Below are 15,923 nucleotides of genomic sequence, written 5' to 3'. Positions count from 1 at the left end.
GCTGTGTTTGCGCACAGCCCCTCATGGGGAGAGGCCACGAGGCACTTGACCATCCAGCAGCCTAGGCCAGAGCATGGAAGTGTTCAGGACAAACTAGACACAGAATCACTGTCTTTTAAATTCAACTTGTTCTAGTCAAGAATCTAGAGAAATGATTACACTGCTTTTGTTTTCAAACAGAATATTGGATGAAGGCTTTAATAAAACAGTCTTGTTCTTTGCCAATACCTGTCCATCTCGTCCTTAAAGCGACAGCAAAGGTGACAACAGCAGCGAGCGGAGTGCAAGGCAGTATCGGAAAGAGAAATCCGCAAATAGTCTAACAGACACAATTAAAAATATAAATGTCAATCTGTATCTTTTTATATATATATTTATATATTTGAAATACACAACATTGGTTTTTATTTCTTCACCTCCAAGTCAAAGGAAATATTGCACTCTCTCTGATCTCCTAGCTACGGTGGCATAGGGCAAGGATGAGCATCGTGTGAACTAACAGAAAGCCCAAGTGCTCCTGTTTTAGCTCTCCTGGCGCACACCAGAGATTTTTCCTCTGACCACCCACCCTGAGTTTTTATCTCTTAGCAACAAACACTAAGTGGAGGCTGGGTCTGTGGCACTAAATTAAATCCATGCCACCTGCCTCGCTCGATTACACTAACAGGGTACACAGGAGCCTACTGCAATTGGGAGCGCTCCTGAAATGCTGCGCGAGGCTTCCGAACAGTCAGACCCACATCAGCACACTGGTGTGTGTGTGTGTGAGCTGTAGGGGGATCAGATCAGTCCCTCCCCGATCTCCCTTCTGCTAAGCTGCAGATGGGGAGCTGAAGTCAAGCAGACCCCTCTAAGATAAACCTCCAGGAAAAAAGGAGCAGGCCAGGGGTTGGTTTCTCTTAAATCTAGACATTAGGTTGAAAGATGTTACTATCAGTCTCGTTTCTAGCGCGCTGGGCACTCAAAGCTGCTTGTCTTTCACCAGTGGGAGGCACTGGACTTCATTCGCTAGTGGGAGTATGGAGCCCAGCTCCATCATGAGCTGTCGACCACCTGGTGTGGAAGAGTCACTGAGGAGCCATTGACAAAAGAGCCCTGCTTCTCCCGGCCCTTCAGGAAGAAGGTCAGCAACTCCCCTTTGCCTTTGACGTAGATGGTCCCCCGGCGCATAAAGCGGAACCCGTACTCCTTCAGGACGAGATGGGTCTCCTCCACCACCTGCACAGATGAGCAGACACAGGGTGATGGGGTGCTAAGGCAGATGTGACCGCGCGGCTGCGTTTACTGGGCAGTGCCCTTGCTAAGGGCGGTCACATCCCTTCATGTGCGTCTTCCCATTATAACTCCTCGCCCTCAGCTTGCAGGCTCTACCCCGGGCATGAAGCGTTTACATCACCCCTTTCATTCAAGGACCAGCTGGCACTTTGTTGCAGAGAGTCATCTGAGAGGTTCAGTGACTTCATGGTATAGCAGATCCAGGAACAGTTCCAGAGCTCCTGTCCCACACTCCCCAAGTGTAATGGTTGACATAGGAATCCCTACTTCTGATTTTGTGTCTCCCTCTGTGCTCCTTCACGCAACCGTGCCTTTCCCTCTGCCCAGTCTCTCCTCCTTCCCATCACTTGCAGCTTGCTTCCTCATTTTTGCACTGGCCCCTAGGCCTGGAACAGCCTCTACCAGTCAGGTGAACTCATTCTCCAAACCTGACTCTGTCAGTTAGCTCCCGTCTCCAGGGCTACATGCACTCACTCTTGCGCTGATATGTCACACCACCCTGTCTGTCAAACTGCAATTGCTGTCTCCTAGGGCTGTCCCTTTCTCAGTGTCTATCAGTGCTAGGGTTAAGGTTACCTAAGCATTTCCATTCCACCCTCCTATTTTCACTAGCTCACAACTTTCATCTGAACTGAAACAGGTCATGCCTGGCGTTTCTGAGGGGGATGTGCTCACCCACCTGGATGTTCCCCATCACGCCCGTTGACTCCATCCTGCTGGCCACATTCACCGTGTTCCCCCAAATGTCATAGTGTGGTTTGCGGGCACCGATCACTCCTGCCAGCACCGCCCCTTTATTCATGCCTGGAAATCGGGCATAAGGACAACCTGACTTTACTACCTGGATCCTGTAGTGGGGAGGGAGCCTTTGCCCTGGGTGCAGAGGAGCAAAAATGCACAAACATACAGGGCACCCACACGTGCTACATCACATGCCATAGGCGGCACCCCAGCATCATCCACAATACATACTGCAGGTACACAGTAGCCATGGCACTATCACACGCATGGGTGCTATCTCTCTCTCACACACACACACATCATGCACCCACAACCCTAGTACTCATCTGTGGTGCCAGCACACACCACAATGGTGCACATACTTTAAGTTTTTGCATTTAAGTGATGGTCCCCCTAGAAGTTTTTCTAAAAAGCAGTGTTTGGCTGAAGTGGCAAGTAGCGCTCCAGCCTCCAGCAGGAGCCCTGCAGTGATGATCCTTTCTCCAGCCCCTATCTGCTCCCTGTCCCCATGCTACTGGTCCCCTACTTTTCAGCTACAAGCCCCCAGCACTAGCATCAGAGCAACTCTCCCAGAGCTCCTGCCATGCTCATGGTAAGATTCCTGGCGGTAACCAGCCCAGCGCTGCTGGCTGCATCTTCATTAAGCCTTGCTCTCCCCTTCTATGTAATAGTTGCTTTAAAATAAATATATTAAGTCTTATTGACAACTGACCCGTAGTGGTGCTACGGGGCTGGGATCAGCTCTGTAAATGTTTCAGCAGCCCATAGGGGTTCGGGGTTCTCATACACTATGCTGCACTCAGGCCACAGAGAAACATGTTGATGGCTGATCTGTGGAACACTGTCTGTTCCTGGGAACAGTGGATGCCACTGGAGACATGCTCTGGTGGGGCCTACACCCTGCCCTAAAAGGGGCTGGGCCCATTATCAAGGTTCTTCCATTTCATACTTCTATGAGTGCTACCACTTAGTGCTTCACACCTCTGTGCAAACAATTCATCCTTATCCCACTCCTGAGATATAGCTATGTATTAGCAGCTCCATATGGGGAAACCGAGGCCCCGAAAGGGGTGCAACGTGTCCACAGCCTCACAGCAAGTCACACTCAGGGCTGGGATTAAAAGTCGAGTGTCTCTGGCTCCCTACTCTAATCACGGGATAGCACTGCTGCCATGCCAGCATAGAGTGCTCAGCAATCCATTCTACGGCTGCATAGTCCAGGTCAGGCCTTAAGGAGACCCTGGGTGCTGACACAAGCCAGTCTGGGAGCTAGGGGGAACCACAGAGTCTGTCTATGGCCAGCAGTCACAATAAATGATCTGCTTGATAGTCACTCTACCATGTCTCTGCTCACCTGGAAAGCGGCAGGGGGAGTAATGGGACAAACTAAAGGCCTTGCCCTAAAGGAATTCACAAATGAAAGAAAACAAGACACAGATACTTCAGTGACAGCTTAGTGCTCCGCATGCAGGGATTGGAGTTGAAGCCCTTCTCTGATTGCTGGGCTGGTTGGTCTCAGAGTGCTGGAGTGTGGATATCCCCATTCAATCTCCCACCTAGTCAGCAGACTCCAGTCATTCCCACGGCACAGCACTTGCCTATTCGGAGCATGAAGTTGTTGAACGACTGGTAGTTAATGTTCATCAGGGTCACTTTCATGGCTAAGGCAAAGTCGGCCAAATCAGCTAAGTGCTGCCAACGCTCCTTCTCCGAGAGCTCCTCTTTCTGCAAGGGCAGTGCAAAGCGAAGGGCAGAGGTTGAGGGAGGTAAAAAGACCCTCCCACACCCCAGGAGGCAGTGATCAGCCTGTCCCATTCCTCTTTCTCCATCCTTCCCCATCAGGCCTGAGTTCTCAGACAGCCCAATTCATCTCCTCCCCAATCTCCCTCTCTTTGCTGTCCCTGTACCTTTATGGTGGTGTTGTAGCCATTGGTATTGACATCAGGGGTCACTCCAGAAGCAGCCATGTAGGTGCTTCCAATAGTTTTAATCTTGGTGATGCACCGGAACTGGGGATCATCCAGGAGCTGTGAGATACAGGAGACAAAGCCACAAACAAAGGAGGTGGCTGGAAAAACAGCTCAAAGGCTGAGTGGTGAGGTTACAGGAACTTGTGTCAGGCCAGAATTAGCTGTAGTTACAGTTGAACCTCAGAGTTACGAACTGGCCGGTGAACCACACACCACAGTTGGAACCAGAAGTATGCAGTCAGGCAGCAGCAGAGACAAACAAAAAGCAGCTACAGTACAGTGCTGTGTTAAACATAAACTACTAACAAAAAAAGGATTTGACAAGGTAAGGAAACTCTGTGCTTGTTTCGTTTAAATTAAGATGGGTAAAAGCAGCATTTTTCTTAAGAACATAAGAACGGCCATACTGGGTCAGACCAAAGGTCCATGCAGCTCAGAATCCTGTCTACCGACAGAGGCCAATGCCAGGTGTCCCATAGGGAGTGAACCTAACAGATAATGATCATGTGATCTCTCTCCTGCCATCCATCTCCACCCTCTGATGAACAGAGGCTAGGGACACCATTCCTTACCCATCCTAGCGAATGGATTTAGCCTCCATGAATTTGTCCAGTTCTCTTTTAAACCCTGTTATAGTCCTAGCCTTCACGACCTCCTCAGGCAAGGAGTTCCACAGGTTGACTGTGCACTGCGTGAAGAAGAACTTCCTTTTATTTGTTTTAAACCTGCTGCCCATTCATTTCATTTGGTGGCCCCCAGTTCTTATATTATGGGAACAAATAAATAACTTTTCCTTATTCTTCTGCACGGTACAGTTTAAAAGCTGTATTCAGTCAATGTTCGGTTGTGAACGTGTGCAAGAGCCACAACGTTTTATTCAGAGTTACCAACATTTCAGAATTATGAACCACCTCCCCCCCCCGCAGCTGTTCCGAACACCAACAGTGACACCTTGTGGCTGGTTAGCAGAATCACAGGCTCATTTTATCTACTGATGCCCTGGCTGCAGGCTTCTTTTGGAGAGGCCAAAACGCATCCTGCAACCAGTTGAGCTCTACACTGGGAGCACAGTTACCCTCCCCTTGACTCTGGACATGCAGCTCATGGATACCACACAGCCCAGCATGCACTGCTCTCTCTGGGACCAAGGGGAGGCTGCTCAGAACCTGGTGCAGCATTGCATGCTGGGATCTGTAGTCTCCAGGGCGTGAAGCTTGGCTCCAGATGGGATGGGCAGCAGTAGGGAATGCACATCTGGACAGCTGGCAATGGGAAGGTGCTGGCCCCAAACTAAGGCTGCTTACAGTCCCATCCAATAGCAGTCTCAGCAAGGGGACCCCACAAGGAGAGACAGTTGCTCAGCTTGGCCAGGAAAGATCTCTGTATGCCCGTGGGGTGGCCTACGTTTCACTTCCAGACTACACCCTCCCAAGTGCTCCTTGAAGGACCAGCGTCCGACCGGCATTGGGGAAGGCTGGCGCCCAGGCTGGACTCACCGCGTCGAAGTCTGAGATGATCTCGTTGAGGAAGCGCAGACACTCGATCCCGCCGTTGTTGATACTCTCCTCTGTGTAGAAGTCAGCAAAGTTTGGGAGGGAGGCAAACATGACGCCAATTTCATCGTAGGAATGGCTGTACAGCTCCTGCGGGACCAGGAAGCAGGCCTGTCACTCAGGCCTGCAGTGCACTCTCGTGTATTACACTATATTAGCTGTACCCAGCCAGGGGAGGACACCCAGAGATGCCACGGAGCCAACCTGCTTATTATTCTAGGGCAGTCCAAGCCATCTCCTGGGCTCACTAGTTCTGTACAGTGCAACTGCTTCTGCTACCCGGCTCCTTATTAAACCTGCAGCCCTAATCGCTCTAGCACAGGGGTTCTCAAAGTGGGGGTCAGGCCCCCCTCGGGGGTCGTGAGGTTATTACATGGGGGGGGCCGGGTTGGTCACGAGCTGTCAGCCTCCACCCCAACCCTGAATCATAGAATCATAGAATCATAGAATATCAGGGTTGGAAGGGACCCCAGAAGGTCATCTAGTCCAACCCCCTGCTCAAAGCAGGACCAAGTCCCAGTTAAATCATCCCAGCCAGGGCTTTGTCAAGCCTGACCTTAAAAACCTCTAAGGAAGGAGATTCTACCACCTCCCTAGGTAACGCATTCCAGTGTTTCACCACCCTCTTAGTGAAAAAGTTTTTCCTAATATCCAATCTAAACCTCCCCCATTGCAACTTGAGACCATTACTCCTCGTTCTGTCATCTGCTACCATTGAGAACAGTCTAGAGCCATCCTCTTTGAAACCCCCTTTCAGGTAGTTGAAAGCAGCTATCAAATCCCCCCTCATTCTTCTCTTCTGCAGACTAAACAATCCCAGCTCCCTCAGCCTCTCCTCATAAGTCATGTGCTCTAGACCCCTAATCATTTTCGTTGCCCTTCGTTGTACTCTTTCCAATTTATCCACATCCTTCCTGTAGTGTGGGGCCCAAAACTGGACACAGTACTCCAGATGAGGCCTCACCAGTGTCGAATAGAGGGGAACGATCACGTCCCTCGATCTGCTCGCTATGCCCCTACTTATACATCCCAAAATGCCATTGGCCTTCTTGGCAACAAGGGCACACTGCTGACTCATATCCAGCTTCTCGTCCACTGTCACCCCTAGGTCCTTTTCCGCAGAACTGCTGCCGAGCCATTCGGTCCCTAGTCTGTAGCGGTGCATTGGATTCTTCCATCCTAAGTGCAGGACCCTGCACTTATCCTTATTGAACCTCATTAGATTTCTTTTGGCCCAATCCTCCAATTTGTCTAGGTCCTTCTGTATCCTATCCCTCCCCTCTAGCGTATCTACCACTCCTCCCAGTTTAGTATCATCCGCAAATTTGCTGAGAGTGCAATCCACACCATCCTCCAGATCATTTATGATCTGCTTTGCCTCCAGCATTTATAATGGTGTTAACTATATAAAAAAGTGTTCTTAATTTATAAGGGTGGGTCGCCTCAAAGGCATGCTATGGGAAAGGGGGTCACCAGTACAAAAGTTTGAGAACCCCCACTCTAGCACATTGAAGGGTATGGCTACACACTGCAGTTAAACACCTGCGGATGGCTCGTGTCAGCTCTCCCGGGCTACAGCCTGGGCTCTGGGACCCCACAAGAGGTTGTCCCAGAGCTCAGGCTCCCACCCGAGCCAGAACAACTACCCTGCAATTAAACTACCCTTTAGTGTGAGCCCACGTCAGCAGACATGGGCCAGCCACGAGTCTTTAACTGCAGCGTAGACAATCCCAATGAGCAACTGACAAAACTCCTCCCAGCTTGGTCACCCTGTGAACTCCCCTGGCTCCACTGAGCCATAAACTTACCTATGCGCCCACTGGTCAATTTCCTCCCAAAGCCCATTGGGTGGGGCTGAGTAATAGCAGTGGGCACTCCCTATCTAACCTACTGGTCAGCATTCCACGGGGCTGGCTGGGCACAGCACAAGGGTTAGTGAAGGGATCCCCCGGGAGCAGCTTGGGTGCCTCCATAACATCACTCACGTACAGATCTCAGGCCCCTCACAAACCCCTGTGGGGCATCAGTGCCTGTTTTTTTTACAGCTGGCCACACAGAGGCCAAGAGAGGTTCAGCTTTGCCCTTAGAAGCGCGACAGAAAATGGCATCCACCCCACTCCGCACAGGGGGTGTCAGCTCCGGCCCTTGGGAGACCCCCTCCTCCCCCCATTTCTCCTGGTGGGGGCTGGTTTTGGTCTCACGGTGAAGAGAGTTGTAGTGAATGGGGTGGAGCTGACTTCCACAGGAAAGGCACCCAGCTTTTTAAAACTGGGGCACAGACCCCAGCCGCTCCTCTCAATCTGCCCATATGATCCAATGTGCTAAGGGGCTTCTCTGGCCCGCCTCGTGCACAGTCATTAATCGATTTATCCTCACAGCTCCCCGGGAGGTAGATAGCCTCATCCCTACTTTCCAGAACTGAGATCCAGCGAGATTAAGGGACTTGCCTGAGGTCCCCCACGAGATCAGTGACTGCGCTGGCTTTAGACTCCAGGGTTGGGGTTGAGTGTTGAGGTCCGTCTACATGGCAGCTGGGAGGTGTGATGCCCAGCTCAGGTGGGCGTACACATATTAGCTCTGCTTGAGCTAGCGCGCTGACACTAGCAGGGTGGCCGCGACGGCGGCTCAAGTGAGCCGCCCAAGTACGTGCCTCGGATCTCAGCCGGGGCTGTGCTCAGGCAGCTGCCCAGGGCGCTGTGGCCACACCGTTGGTTTTAGAGCATGCGCTGGAGAGTCATTCCCCTAGCCCAGTGCCCACTCCACTGGGCAACACAGGAATGCCTCAGACAGCTTCTCGTTCTCCAGCCCGCCCAGCCCAACTTCTGCTGATGTGGGGGCGATTTGGGGGAGAAGCTGGACCAGGTCACCTCATTGGCTTTTTCGATCCCTCATTTCTGTGCACCTGTCCCTCCCCTCTCCTCCAGTACAGGGTGGCTGGCACTCCTTCACCCTGCTGCTTGCACAGCTGGCAGGAGAAGGAGGCACTCCTGTGAGCCCCACGCTGCTCACTCAGGCTGAGTTCACTACTCTGTGAGAAGCCTTCACGGATCCGGCATGACCAGAGACTGGGTCCTTCACCCGCATGGAGCAGGGAAGGCTGGACAGCGGGCAGCCATCACAGCTGGGGCAAGCTGCGGAGGCAGATGTGCAGGGAATACCGTAGCACTGGCTTTGAGTGCAGGGCCTAGGTAAGTTTCCTTCCATCTCTGATTTCTAGGATTCTCTGGCTTGGGCTGGGAGGCCAATGGAAGGAGACTGGAAACTTCAGTTCTCCCCATGTCACAATGTCTGGCTCGCCTGTTCTCACCTCGTCCCGTTTCTTAGAGCCCAGGAAATGCCGGGCCACATGCTCCGGCAACATATTGGTGACAAGAGCCTCGTTCCAGCGCCTCATCTCATACACCCGCTCCTTCTGGTCATGGACATCAATCTTCCACAGGAACAACGTCCTGGCCAGCTTCTCCACCTGCAGGAGGGGCAAGTACCGCAGAGTCAGGCAGGGCCTTACAGTGCTTCAGACGCAGCGACCTCCCCATGGGCTCACTGAGGCGCAGGGCTGGGGCAGGACTCACTTACAGTACCGCGGGCATGTCTGTGGCAGAGCCAGGAACGGAACGCAAGAGTCCCGCCACCCAGTTCTCTGCTCTAACCACTCAACCCCACTGCCTCTCACTGCCCCGCCCCCATCTCCCCTGCACTGAGCTTTTCACTGCGGTGACGCAGTCACTCCAACACCCACAGGTGGGAGCTTTACAGGTCAGCAGGCTATGGGCTTCCTGGCTGCTGTGCGAAGGTAGCCCTTTCAGAGAGTGCTACACCATCCAAGAGCCATACAAAGATGGTCTCCAGCAGCTAGGCACAAAACAGATGGACATGGCTCCTGATGGATCTTTGGGCCACTCATGGCTCCAGCAAGAGGGCAGGGCAGTGTGAGAGAAAGAGAGAGAGAGAGAGAACAAAGAGAGGGGAAAGAGGGAAATGCAGGTACAGGGGGGAATAAGGAGGTGGGGGAGGGAAACCTTGCCAAACCCTTCCTGCTCAGCACTGGGTTGCAGGGAGCTAGAGAAGGGCTAGGACCAAGTGAGAAAAGGAACCAAGAGAAACCGCAAAGGAGAAGGGAGGGCAGAGATGGAAGAGAGAGAGGCAGAGACGTAAGTGACTTGGGAGGGGAGGAATGCATGTAGGAGAACTCCAGAACAGAGAGAGAGGGGGCTCTGCAGGGGACAGGGTGAAAACACCCTCCAGTGGGGCAGTGCAGGGGAAGGTGGCTGTGTGTCCCAATGCCCTGTTGGTGGCTGTGCCAGGAGAACTCCAGGGATCCCAGGAGGGTGAGGACAGAAAAGGAAGGGGAGCTGGACAGATCACTCACATGGCGAGAGAAGTAGTAGAAGCTGAGCATCATGATGAAGACCATCACTGTCATGGAGTACTTGGAGGGGACCAGGGTGGACCTGCCGAAGGAGAGATGAGTGAGCCATGTTCATCCCACCACGGCTGGGTTGCCTCCCATTCCATGGCAGCCAGCACATCCTTACACCCAGGCCGGCACCCAGCGACCACATGAGGGCTTTGAAGACCTTCAAGGGGCTTTCCCTCGTCCCGCTAGCCCCTGCTGGAAGGATGCAGGGGCAGCTCCATGAGAGGCCTGACAGGGACAACCCTAACAGCCACTTGATGAAAGGAGTTCTTGTCCCGTTCGGCCATCAGCTGCGAACAGCTGCCTTTGGACCAGCTGGGAGCACCCAATGTTTACAGCCACTCCCTTCCCCCCAAAGCAATTAAGCAGCCACGGCCGTGTGTTTGCATTAGGGAGAGGGAATTGTTTAGGGTGCGACACGGGTGGAAGAACTGGGAGAGAGGGGATGGATCGGTGCAGAAGGGGGGAGACTGGACAGGAAACGTCTCCCCATCCTGGGCTGTGGAATGGTCTCTCCAGGGGAGGGGTGGAAGGGCTGAAACTGGACCAAACAAGGACCATAATAGGAACAGCTCTACATTGCTCCTGGAGAGCTGGCCGGTCCCTCTATGCCCGCCAGACCCAATGCCCTTACACGTTCTCCTGGAAGCGTTCCTTATCGTACTCGTCGAAGATCTGCTGCCAGGCATAGATGTTGACCACACCCACGGCCCCGGTGATCATGACCATCAGGGTGAGCTTGACCATGTGGCTGACCTGCACCAGCATGATGCTGGCGATGAGGGCCAGCACGGCAATGAAGCTGTAATACTTGGGGTCCTTCACACAGCCCCCCGCCAGCAGGGTCCCTGCGGTGCTGTTGCTGGAGCTGGAGTAGAACTGCAGGCAGCTGAGCTGTGGGGGCGGCAGAGGGATGGGTGAGAGGGGCTGCAGATTGTTACGTACCAACGGCCAGACTGGATTGGAGTGGCCCAAGCCTGAAGTCCCAGGTCTTCTCAAAGTCGGTGCCCTGAGTATAAACTGAGTACTGGCGTTTAGCACTCCCCGCCTGCATGGGAGATGGGCAGCAGCAGCACCACCCCCTTGCTCAGACCCTGGTCAGAGAGGGCAGCTGAGCTACATGGGCCATGCAGTCCTTGTCGGCACGTTAGTTCCAGATGAGGTGGCTTTCCTTGTGATGTGGCTACCTCGGCCACCATGCACTGGAATCCCACCTCTCCAGGCTTTCACATAGCTCTCCGAGTGTAAGGGCTCATGGTTTTCACTGATCTGGGCTCGCTTTAAACCAGCGACTCAGGGGTGAACGGCTCCACTGCTGGTTACCAGGTTTAATGCAATAATGGTGCCCAAACACAACAGGGACTGTCCGTGCCGCACAGATGGCCAGGTGCTATAGGAAACCCAGCCAAACACTACAGAGCCTTCCCCAGACAGAAATCCACCCTTTGTCACCCCTGCACACAGCTGGGTACTGTTATCACCACTGATCACATATGGACCTTGGAAAGATAAGGTAATGGCCAGAGGAGGATCAAACCTCTTGCTTCAGGGCATAAGCTGATAGGCAGCTGCAGGGCAGTGAGATGGGGTCAGGAAGGAGGAATTGGAGATTGTGTCTAGATGGGAACTTGGGTCCTTATGAAGAATCTGTAGCCCTTGGAAAGTCCCGTTTCCTCCCTTTAGGATGGCTGAGGTCACTGCTGTAAAGTATGATGTGGTTGTGCCAGACATACCCATGCTCTGCCCCTCTTAGCAACCTGCCAGGAGCCCCGGGCTGCACCTGGTCTCTGTTAAATGTAGGTGTCTGGGCTGCCCTGCCATTGACCATGGAGCTGCTGAGACACCCTATCAGTTGATGCTGGGCTCTTAGGAGGAAGGCAGAGCATTGCATGCTGGGACCTGTCCTCTCCCTGGCTGCCCCTGCTTCCAATTAGCGAGGAGGATGCATGGTCCCACTCAGGTCAGCCTAGCTTTAGCACTGGAATGTTTAGGATCAGTTCAGCTGGTGTAAATGCAAACACTGGGTCTGATTGTCCTCACGGCCGTGTAAATCGGGGGTGGAGTGACACGGCTGCGGAAGGGCCGTCGGCATCAGGCCCTAGGGATTCGCCCATTAATAACACTGCTAACGAAGTCTGGCTGCCGTCGATCTTTGCTATTTTCATTTAATGGCCTGCAGGGCATGGTGCTCTGAACAATTATTGGCGCACCCGAAATGGGAAGGTCAGAACGGACATATAAACTGAGTAATGGCATTTCAAGCTCCCTGCCTGCATGGGCTAGGGACAGCAGCAGTGCAGCCAGGATGGGGTCAGCCACCCACATCGAGAGGTTTATAAATAGGCAGCGTGGTCCAAACCCAGCCCAGGCATGGAGATACACCATGGCTTCGCAGGACCCAGTGGAGCTAATGGGCCTCTCAGGCTGGAAGGGAGCTCAACAAGTCATCGAGTCCAGCCCCTTGCGCAGAGGCAGGACCAAGTGAACCTGGACCATCCCGGACAGGGGTTTTCCAACCTGGTCTTAAAACCTCCGGTGATGGGGATTCCACATCTCCATTGGAAACCTGTTCCAGAGCGTAACTGGCTTTAGAAAGGTTTTCCTAATATCTCATCTAAATCTCCTTTGCTGCAGGTTAAACCCATCCCTTCTTGTCCTACCTCCAGTGGACATGGAGAGCAACTGATCACCTCCTCTTTATAACAGCCCTTATCAGCTGATGACTGTTGTCAGGTCCCAGTTAGCCTTTTTTTCTTACAATATGCCCTGTTTTTTTAACCTTTCTTCATAGATCAGGTTTTCTAAAGCAGTGGCTCTCAACCTTCCCAGACTAATGTCCCCCTTTCAGGAGTCTGATTTGTCTTGTGTATCCCCAAGTTTCACCTCAGTTAAAAACAGCTTGCTTACAAAATCAGACATAAAAAGACAAAAGTGTCACAGCACACTGTGACTGCAAAAATAGTTTCCTTTCTCCTTTTTACCATATAATTATAAAATAAATCAATTAGAATATAAATACAGCTGTGTACAAAACAAATCAGTGTCTGTATTTCAGAGTAGCAGCCGTGTTAGTCTGTATTTGCAAAAAGAAAAGGAGTACTTGTAGCACCTTAGAGACTAACAAATTTATTTGAGCTTAGCTCACGAAAGCTTTTGCTCAAATAAATTCGTTAGTCTCTAAGGTGCCACAAGTACTCCTTTTCTTTTTGCATTGTCTGTATGAAATTTTAGTTTCTACTGACTTTGCTAGTGCTTTTTATGTAGCCCATTGTGAAACTAGGCAAATATCTAGACGAGCTGATGTACCCTCTGGAAGATCTCTGGATACGCCTAGGGTACGTGAACCCCTGGTTGAGAACCACTGTTCTAAATACTAGTTTATCCACATCTCTCCAGATTATCCGCATCTTTCTTAAAGTGACAGTGCCCCACACGAGGCCTCACCAGTGCGGAGTACAGTGGAACAATTACCTCCCATGTCTTACAGACGACACTCCTGTTAATACACACCCAAATAATATTAGCCTTTTTCACAACTGCATCACATCGTTGACTCAGATTCAATTTGTGACTCACTATAACCCTGGATCCTTTTCGGCCGTACAACCCTCTAGCCAGGTATTCCCCATTTTGTACTCATGCATTTGATTTTGGATGTCGATAGACTTTTCTTCCGAGACACCCAATGGAGCAACCTCACATGCTGGTGTGAGTTGGCAGGGAAAATGGCAACGGGGGGAGGGGAGAGGGTTCTCACCATATCCACGATGTCAGCCATGGTGAGGATAAAGATGGCTGACATGGCCCATGTGTTCCGGGCCCACCGGGTCCTGTCGATCCAAGTGGAAAAGGCTACGAGTTTTTTGGGAAATACCTATGAAGAGAAGATGTTTTTAATGACGTGAATCTCAGCCCATCAGCCCAGAGGCTATGATGATGGGCGTCTTGTAAGTAGCTGGCACCAAGAATTCCAAAGTGCTTTGTCAACATTCATTTCAATGGGAGTTAGAGGCCTAAATGCCTTTGAGAATGTGGACCCAATTGTTAACCCCCGCATCACACTGTGGTGAGAGAAGTCTATATTGCCATCAATTATCTCCAGAACCCCATGTTTTCTGGAAGTTTCTGGATGAAGGGTGCGCCCCTGGTTGAAATTGGGCGGCCCACAATCTCAGCTTTCAATTAGCTTTCTCACCATTACCCCTGTGAAAGAACCCTACCAAACACAAAGCAGTGCTGCCTTCCTGAATCTGCAGACAGCCCGAAACAACAGAGGTATGAACTGCGCCATTCACCTCAGCGTCAGGGGGGGTTGACCCCACAGCTGAATGATGAGCATTACAGTGGTAACATAGTTCACTGTTTCAGCGCCGATCGCTTTAGGAGAAACATCCAGCTAAGGCAGCGTTGTTGGATGTAGTGATGGATACTGGGCCAAAGAGAAACAGCTGGTCAAGGGGGAGGAACTAGTAACTCAAGGACACCAAAATGTTTCAGTAGGTTTCTGCTTTTGTAGGACTGATCTTTACAACATTTCAACAAATCCATGGTCACGAAGGACTTCAGAGCACATGAAGGATTGGAGGATAGGTCCTGCAATGGATATTAGCCAGGATGGACAAGGATGGTGTCTCCAGCCTCTGTTTGCCAGAAGCTGGGAATGGGCGACAGGGGATGGGGTCACTGGATGATTATCTGTTATGTTGATTCCTTCTGAAGCATCTGGCATTGGCCACTCTCAGAAGACAGGATACTGGGCTAGATGGACCTTTGGTCTCACCCAGTATGGCCGTTCTTATGTGGAGACAGACCCTCCCACTGCAAAAGTTCCTCCCTCTGTGACCAGAACTAAAGGGGACTCTCCATTAGCTATTAGCAATATGGGGCCTATGACACACAGTTGAGAAGGGCGGATTCCATCCACTTCCACTGACTCGTTCAGAGTCGTGGGTGCTCAGCACCTTTCAGGAGCAGGTCCTCTGTCCTCTTACCCTGGGGAAAATGGCAGCCAGAGAGCAGAGAGTCAGGATGAGCAGCAGGATCTCTCCAGTTACAAACGTCACATAATTGGCCACCAACCTGCAGAGAAAGAGAGAGTCAAAAACCAGCCCTGTGGGAGATTATTCCAGTGACGGTGCTACCCACACAGCCCAGTGGGTTCACACAGGACTCCACTGCTTTTCACAGCAATATCAGATTGCTGAGTATGTTTCACTCGGTTCTGCACCACCAGCATGAACAGCGCAGAGAGCCTGCAGCAGGGCTAGGAAGAGCGGGCCACGCAACGCAAGCAGAGGACAGAAAGTAGCCAGCATGGGGCTGAGAAAGCTGCAGGTCACTTCCCAAGCTCATGTTCTCAAAAGGCAAAGCAGACACGGGGCTAACAGATGTTGATTGCAGACAGTAACTAGACTGGCTACTCCTCCAGCTGATGTGGAAGAGGGTCTGTGGTGTGGCCAACTCTTGAGGGGGAATATATATGAGAGCAAGAGGATGACAAAGCGCTAGCCTGGGACTTGGGAGACAAGGGTTTAATTCCCAGCTCAGCCACAGACTCAGTGTGATCATGGGCAAGTCACATACCTCTCTGTGCCTCAGTTTCCCATCTGTACAATAGGGATAACAGGGCTGCTGAAGAGATAACTACATGAAGGGTTGTGAAGTGCTCAGATACTACAGGAACAGGGCCCATATTAGTCCCTGAGAGTGTGGGGAGAAGAGGGGATGTTATTCAACACACTTTTAACTAAGCTTCCTAAAAATCCTTCCAACTCCTGTGAAAACTGGCTGGCTTTTCCAGCATCCCCGCCCCCTGTAGCAACAGTGTGGACAACAAGAATTTGCAAAGCACCAACAGTGGGCGTGGTTCTGTGCAGGACAGACGTCTAAACAAAGCCCCTGCTGGAAGGACCTTGCAGTCCCAAAGAGAAGGTCTTCAGGGGAGCTCTAGTGAAGCCAGAAGAGCCA

The 15,923-nt window shown here is 51.8% G+C and overlaps 1 protein-coding gene across 2 annotated transcripts in view; it reads right to left on the bottom strand.

The window, feature by feature from the left end:
* Positions 1 to 113: 113 nt before the first annotated feature.
* ADCY3 (adenylate cyclase 3) overlaps positions 114 to 15,923 on the bottom strand; it is a 106,166-nt gene continuing 90,356 nt past the window's right edge. For both annotated transcript variants that reach the window (XM_043510062.1, XM_043510063.1), the window contains exons 11-20: positions 14,948 to 15,035; positions 13,714 to 13,830; positions 10,591 to 10,850; positions 9,909 to 9,990; positions 8,847 to 9,005; positions 5,483 to 5,629; positions 3,924 to 4,043; positions 3,615 to 3,741; positions 1,955 to 2,079; positions 114 to 1,218 (exon numbers count right to left, since the gene is read on the bottom strand). In XM_043510062.1, the coding sequence (XP_043365997.1) occupies positions 1,036 to 1,218; positions 1,955 to 2,079; positions 3,615 to 3,741; positions 3,924 to 4,043; positions 5,483 to 5,629; positions 8,847 to 9,005; positions 9,909 to 9,990; positions 10,591 to 10,850; positions 13,714 to 13,830; positions 14,948 to 15,035 (1,408 nt within the window). In that variant the 3' untranslated portion in view covers positions 114 to 1,035. The remainder of the gene's footprint in view (positions 1,219 to 1,954; positions 2,080 to 3,614; positions 3,742 to 3,923; positions 4,044 to 5,482; positions 5,630 to 8,846; positions 9,006 to 9,908; positions 9,991 to 10,590; positions 10,851 to 13,713; positions 13,831 to 14,947; positions 15,036 to 15,923) is intronic.

Source organism: Dermochelys coriacea, chromosome 3 (genome assembly GCF_009764565.3).
Source record: "Dermochelys coriacea isolate rDerCor1 chromosome 3, rDerCor1.pri.v4, whole genome shotgun sequence".
Classification (NCBI taxonomy): Eukaryota; Metazoa; Chordata; order Testudines; family Dermochelyidae; genus Dermochelys; species Dermochelys coriacea.
This window is presented reverse-complemented; position numbering and strand designations above follow the sequence as displayed.